This window comes from Corvus brachyrhynchos, unplaced genomic scaffold, assembly GCF_000691975.1.
Source record: "Corvus brachyrhynchos isolate BGI_N302 unplaced genomic scaffold, ASM69197v1 scaffold220, whole genome shotgun sequence".
NCBI lineage: Eukaryota > Metazoa > Chordata > Aves > Passeriformes > Corvidae > Corvus > Corvus brachyrhynchos.
The window spans coordinates 6613692-6620670 of record NW_008236209.1 but is presented as its reverse complement, the minus strand read 5'-3'; the positions used below and the strand labels follow the sequence as shown (position 1 = coordinate 6620670).

Here is a 6979-nt window from a genome sequence, read left to right as displayed (position 1 = left end):
TTTTTAAAATGCAACTGTGTGTGTCCCCTCCTGCAACCACTGGCTCTCGCAGCTGAGCTGGCAGAAGGCACTGGCTAGTGTGCGGCTGGACCAGGGCTCTGCTGCCCCAGCCATGAGACAGCACACCTGGTTCCCCTTGCCGTACATGCCCAAGCCCTTCTGGAGAGCAGAGAACCACAACACAACCAACTTCTTCTCTGCACTGTATGGCTTCCCTAACCAGTCCTTCTTCCACAGTGACTTGAACCTGGAGGACCTGGGGGACTTTGGTAGCGGAGCCAAGTATGAGGGCGAGTCCCAGAGCCGGACAGTGAAGGCGCTGCTGATCGTCGCCTACTCCGTGATCATCTGCATCTCACTGTTCGGCAACATCTTGGTGTGCCACGTGGTCATCAAGAACAAGAGGATGCACTCTGCCACCAACCTCTTCATTGTCAACCTGGCTGTTGCTGACGTGATGATCACCACCCTGAACACCCCCTTCACACTGGTGAGCCCCGTCCGGCCGTGCCTGCTGGTGTCTGTGTGTGCCTGTCAGCTGTGTGCACTAGGATTGAACAGGCTGGGACCAGACTGGTACCCAGACTTTCTTTTGCCCCCCTTCCCCTTTTACCTTTTAGCGAGGGTGCAAGTCATGGCCCCCATCCCCAACACCCCCTGAGCAAGTGGAGCTGAGGGCCAATGCCCCCACCTTGCAGTCCATTGCAGGGGTCACTCTGCTGCAGCTTTCCCCCTCTGCCCAGGCAAGGCACAGATCTGGGAGCCCCTTTTGCCTGTTGATGGGGAAGGAAGTGGGGACAAGTTTGACACAAGAAAATCCAATTAATGGCTGGTTTCCTATTGAAACAACGTGAACCAGGTCAGTCCCTGTGCAACATCTTAGGGAAGTACTTAGGCTGCCACTGAGCAGTGTCAGTGGCATGTCCCTCCCTCAGCCACTACAGACGGTGCTTCCTGGGGCTAATCGTCCTTTTTTATTTTCAGTGACTAAATAATATATGATATAAAAGAACATTAAATGAATGAGGTGGGAAGAATTAAAGATTCATTTCTTGCCCTACTGTCATAGACGGTAAATGCCATGTAAACAGGACTTTGTACCTATATTTGACCCAGCACTCCTGTTCAAAATCCTCCTGCTTCATCCCTGCCCAGAGTGTTCTTCTGCCTTCCAAAAGCAGGTCTTGAATTAGCTATTTGAATTCACCCTTTCTTAAACTGGTGCTGTTTCTTTGGTGGGATTTCCCTGCCTTGCTCTGATGGGATTTGCATCCTGTAATTTGTTCAGGGAGAGCTTGGTGCCCTCTTGTGTGTTTGCACACCAACAGACACACAGTAGGCACGTGTAATTAAAATTTCTGCCAGCTCTCTCAGGAACGAGCTTTACACCAGCTCCAGAGATCCAGCACACTGCTCCAGTTCAGTCAGTACTGCAAGAGTCGCCCCTACAGGGAAATTAATTAGATTAATTGAAAACAAATTAGCTAGTCTTGACTAATTTTCTGTGTGAACAGATGCTTTGTAGTAAATGTACTTTACTTCAAATTAGCTTAATCTGCAGCAAAATGAGTTATATTCATTTGTAATTAATATTGCACAGCCAGGAATAATGAGGGAATGAGGCAGTTTGGCACACTCTCCTCTGCAGAGAAGCCACCATCAGTAAAGCCTCTCTGGGAACAGGTGAGAAATTTTTCCATGTATTTCTCTCACTAAGTTTGGAGACCATGCAGCTTTCAGCATCCAAATGTTCAAAGGTATATAACGTTTTCTGGGAGGCACCTAGTGTGCCCTGCAGAGATTCGTTGAGGAGTGGAGCTAAGGTTTCTTTATGTGTTCCAGAACGGCCATGGTAAATGTACAAATGTACACATGTACACAACACAGACAGAGCACTGCTCAAGCAGTGTTTGCACAGTGCTGTAAATCTCACCTCAGTTTGAGAAGGTCTTGGGCAATCACAGTTTCCCCAGGAAAAACTGAGGATAAAGCACCTCCAAAGCCTCAGAAAGCTGTATTAAAGCATTTCTTCCATATTGTGCACCTGGGAAGCCAATTTGCTTCTCTTCAGGTACTGCTCCTGTTAATCCAATGCTGTCTGTTCTTCAGGTGCGGTTTGTGAGCAGCACCTGGGTTTTTGGAAAGCTGATGTGTCACATCAGCCGGTTTGTTCAGTACTGCTCTGTCCACGTGTCTGTGCTGACCCTTGCTGCCATTGCACTGGACCGGCACCAGGTATGTCAAAGACGCCACCCCTATGATTGCTAGAAAATAGTTGTTTCCTCCTCAAATCCCAGTACCTGGAAACCTGCACTGTCTTGAGACTCAGGGAACAGAGGAGAGAACCCCATCTTTCATGGCAGAGGACAAAATACCTTTGATTTTTACAGTGAGGGTGATGAAATACTGCAACAGGCTGCACAGAGAGGTTGTGGAGTCTCTGTCCTTGGAGACTCTGAAAACCTCAGGAGTTCAGTGCCAGGCAGCCTGCTCCAGCCCTGCGCTGCCTGGGCCATTGGGCTCGTAGGCTCCTTGCCCTCATCAGCCCTGCCTCGAAGCACAGTTCCACCAGAAGGGTGGGGCTAAGTGCTGAATTCAAGCACCAGCCAGCCCACACGTTCTCTCCACACAGATTTATGGGAGTCTGTCAGTTCTGACGCTTGCCCCATTCCTTTGGGACGCCTAAGGCTGGAAACAGTAAGAACTATGTTAACTCATCCAGTTCAAGGTGAGAAATTCTCTCCTTCTCCTCTAGCCCCTATACTTCCCAGCCATGAAAACCTTTCAGGTCAAGTAATGCATACAGACTGAAGGGTTTCCTTAAGTGAAACAGAGTTTCTAATTTGTGCTTTAGCTGATGAGTGCCGAGTGCTGGGAGGCCAGATCCAGCAGAGTGAGCTCTCAGGTAGAGTGGATTTCTCATAGTGCTGGAGCCACTGAAACGGTTGCTACCAAAAAGCAACTTCACATGGTAAATGCTGTGGCTGGATGAAGTTCAAAACAGGAGTAGGCTCCACCTGCTGTCAGAGAATCACAGGGACTGCCGGAGCATAGATGAGCCACTTCTGTCTTTTTTATCACAAAGATAGAAGTGAGATGTCCCTGACAAAAGGGAAAACAACACTTGCCTCTAAAAATATTGCTAGTCCTGAGAAGTGCCATGGCAGACAGATACTCCAGGGGAGTTGTACAACTTGATTAAGTAGATATTTATAATGGGACTACAAACGACATGCATAAAATACCAAAGACTTCATCAGCCAAGAAATCATCTGGATGACATGATAGATCTATTTTTAATTATTGTTTCATTGCCTAAGATAATCCTCCATAGTCCATATAGCTCAACAGAGATCTCACCACCGTGGTCTCTGCAGTCATGCTGATGGGTCACACGGAATGTATTTCTCTGCTCAGGCTCTGAGCCAGCAGCAACACTCAATACGTGCACAACTCCATGCATTTCCCGACCCTTGTACTCCCTGAAGTCCTGTAAAGTGACTGTCTCTGCCTTTTAACACTGAAGAGATGTGGAGCTGCTGCTGACATGCAACATGGGGCTCAAAGAGTGATAAAGATGCTGTAAATCCTCAGGAGTCATTGTTCTCTGCAGGTAATCATGCACCCTCTCAAGCCACGCATGTCCATGGTGACAGGAGGGATTTGCATCATTGTCATCTGGGTTATGGCCAGCTGCTTCTCGCTGCCTCACGCCATTTATCAGACTCTGACAAGGTTTTATATTGGGTAAGACATTTACATATTTTTTGTTGTATGACGTTTACAAAGCCCCACAGAAACCAAGGGCACACCTTTCCATCCATGTTATTAGAGCAGAAAGGGTGGTGAAACAGAAGTTTCCTTCCCTTTGCACGGGTTCTGTGTCTGTCACAAAGGGACAATGACAATCGATGGAATTGCTTCCAGGCTGGTTCATTAGTTGTTTTGGGCTCAGAGATTCAGCCATGTAGTTTGGGGCAGGCACAGGGGAGAGGGCCTCCTCATCAGCAGAGGACACAGATGTCAATATGAATGATTTCTTTCTTTTCCTGGGGATGTGTTTAAGATGCCTTCATTGGAGCCAAAGGTCAAACCTAGAGCAAAATTCTCCATTGGAAGTGGCACCTGCCCATGATACTGAATGAGTTCTGCTACCTGTACCTGTACTGAAACCCGTCTGAATGTCTGAGGTGTTCGTCCTCAGATGTGTGCAGCTGGTAGGGGAATTGAGAGCTCTTTCTCTTTAATCTTCAGAAACAGCACCATCCGAATGGTCTGCCTCCCCAGCTTCCCTCCTCCTGCTGATCTTTTCTGGAAGTATTTGGACCTGACTACGTTTGTTCTCTTGTATGTTCTGCCCTTGCTTGTGATCTCCATCACTTACACCATGGTGGCCAAGAAGCTCTGGCTGAGGAATGCCATCGGGGACCTCACCATGGAGCAATACTATGCCCATCAGCGGAAGAAGAAGATGACACTGAAGATGCTGATGGTGGTGGTGGTTGTGTTTGCCGTGTGCTGGTTTCCCCTGAACTGCTACGTGGTGCTGATCTCCTGCAGGGCCATCCACAGCAGCAATGCTCTGTACTTCGCTTTTCACTGGTTTGCCATGAGCAGCACCTGCTACAACCCCTTCATCTACTGCTGGCTGAATGGGAGCTTCCGCGCGGAGCTCCGGTCCCTGCTCTGCGTGTGCCGGCCCAGGAGCATGGCCCAGGGCCACGCTCTGCAGCCCATCTCCCCACCGTTCCAGGATGCCAAGGCTGAGAACTGCTGGCACAAAAGAAGCAGCACATGCCAGAAGGCACAGACACCCTCCCAGAGGAACTCTGCAAAGACAGACATATCCAGCGTGCATCCAATTGTGGCAGAAAGCTAAACCCTTCATCTGACAGCTGGGCAGCATCACATTGGGATTGCAAAATCATGGGGAAAATGGGTTTGGAAAGGCCTCTGGAGATTGTCAAGTCAACCTTCTGCCCAGAGCACGTGAGCTTCAATCTTTGACTGGGTCATTCAGGACCTTGTTCTCTCAGGTGTCAGAATTCTCTAGGGATGAACTGCCACCTGTGGGCTCCAGAATGAGGTGTGTTGAGTGAATTTTTCACTGGAATAGTCAGCAAAAACGAAGAGAATTATTTAACAGCACACGAAGCCTTTCATGGTCTAAGGAAACACAGGGAAGCTACATTGGTTATACACACACCAGCTGTGCCCACTGTGGCTTGATGTAAAGCTGTTTGGGCTCTAACTTTGTGAATTGACATTTCTTTAGCATAAAATCTAAATTATTTTCACTTTCAATAATATTTTTTTTTTTTACCAGTCCTCAAGAACTGTGTCCTTTGTGGCTCCCCTGCCAGCCTGGCAGCCCTTCCCCATTGGGTCAGCCTGTCTCTGTCCTGTAGTTATCCTGTGGGCAGCAGCAGCAGCAGCAATGACTCAGCAGCTGTGGAACTGGGGGTTCTGGCTTTTTCTGAGATGGAACCAGCATTGTGTTGGTTCCATCACAATGAAACAAACCAGACCTGCAGGTTTTCAACCCAAAATCAGGAAATAGAAGAAGTTTGACCTATGAGATGTAAACCTTTATATGTGAACCTTCATGTATTCCCTGCTCAGTTAAACTGAGCATCTGACAATGTGCCACAGCATTCGCCTCAAGCACTGATCCTTGTGTTCCAGCTACATCACTGGTGGCAGGGTGCACCAGGAGTGCTGGTCCTGGTCCAAATGGTGCCTCTGGAATGCAAGAGATAGCTGGTATTCCTGGGGATGTGGGTGCCTGACAGCCGGCGCCAGCAGCTGCTGCTCTGGGGACTCACGGCAGAGCCAGCCACCGTGTTTCAGAGCTGGGTTTGGGTCACTAGTGAGAGATACCCAGTGGGAGCACATGGCCAACTTCAGCCTATGGCTATGAAAATCCACCAAAGCTGTGTTTTCCTCTTTCTCAGAAAGAATAACCAGTTTCTTTGTGTCCATTCTGCACTGGCTCAGCCTTTGTGATGGTAAAGTGTTGAGCTTCAAAAGACAGTGAAAAGGAAATGAGCTTCAGTCTCCCCATGCAAAATACTCTAAACTACACTTCTACAGCTGAGCATTTCCACCTGTACCGGCAGTGTGTCACAGCCGCAGACCTGGGTGAAAGGCTTCTTAAATCTGGAAATCAAGATGCTTTGATGGGAATGTATTTGTATTTCAAAATGAAACTGTGAAGGGGAGGAAAGAGTAAGAGCAACATGAATCTTGCTTTTTCCTAAACTTATTGTGGGAAGGAGGAGGACAAGAGCAGCTGAGGCAGGGACAGGGACCTGGCATGGCTTGGGACACTGCAAATTCCAGTGACATTGACAGTACAAAGGCTTCAGGTCAGTGCTCCTGTCTGAGGCAGTGATCTCTTTTCCTTCACATCTGCAGGAATTACTCTGCAGAGGATATGCTATGGGGAGGAAATGGAATTAGAAAAATCTCTTCAGAGAGCAAATATCCGAGGCTCAGGTATTGGCTCTGACCATATGAGCCTTCGATTTGGTTCCACTGGAGTGGAGTCCTGCCTGAAACTGGCACCACAGAGGCAGTACTGGAACCTTTAATTTTGTCTTACAAGTAAATTACAGCATAAGCCAGACATTACTACTAAGTTGGGTGTTTTACTGTCTGGAAAACTGGGAGTCTATGACACTGCAAATGGCATTTTCCTAATATTACTGTCTGGAGGTTTCAATAAACAAGATGTTTCTTCTTAAAAAGTCAAACCAATTACAAATGCAAATAAACATTGTTACAGTAACTTAAAAACTTACTCTCATTCAAATGCTCTTCTCTTTACACTGGAAAAAGCCAGTGAGATTAAATAATGCAGTTTGCATGTGTATCCCAACCCACTCTCAGAGAACTGTCAAACTCCTTACTCTGGGCTAAATAAATCCAACAGAGTCTGTTCTTGCCCCTCATCCTTCAGCCGGAGAGTATGCTGGGA

The 6979-nt window shown here is 47.7% G+C and overlaps 1 protein-coding gene across 1 annotated transcript; it reads left to right on the top strand.

Annotated features, from left to right (window-relative positions):
• The first annotated feature begins 7 nt into the window (after positions 1-7).
• On the top strand, positions 8-6972 carry LOC103622714 (probable G-protein coupled receptor 83). The gene is made up of 4 exons (XM_008641705.2): positions 8-490; positions 2110-2235; positions 3614-3747; positions 4255-6972. Exons 1-4 carry the CDS (start codon positions 113-115, stop codon positions 4877-4879), a joined length of 1263 nt encoding a protein of 420 aa, XP_008639927.1. The 5' UTR covers positions 8-112; the 3' UTR covers positions 4880-6972.
• Positions 6973-6979: the final 7 nt, after the last annotated feature.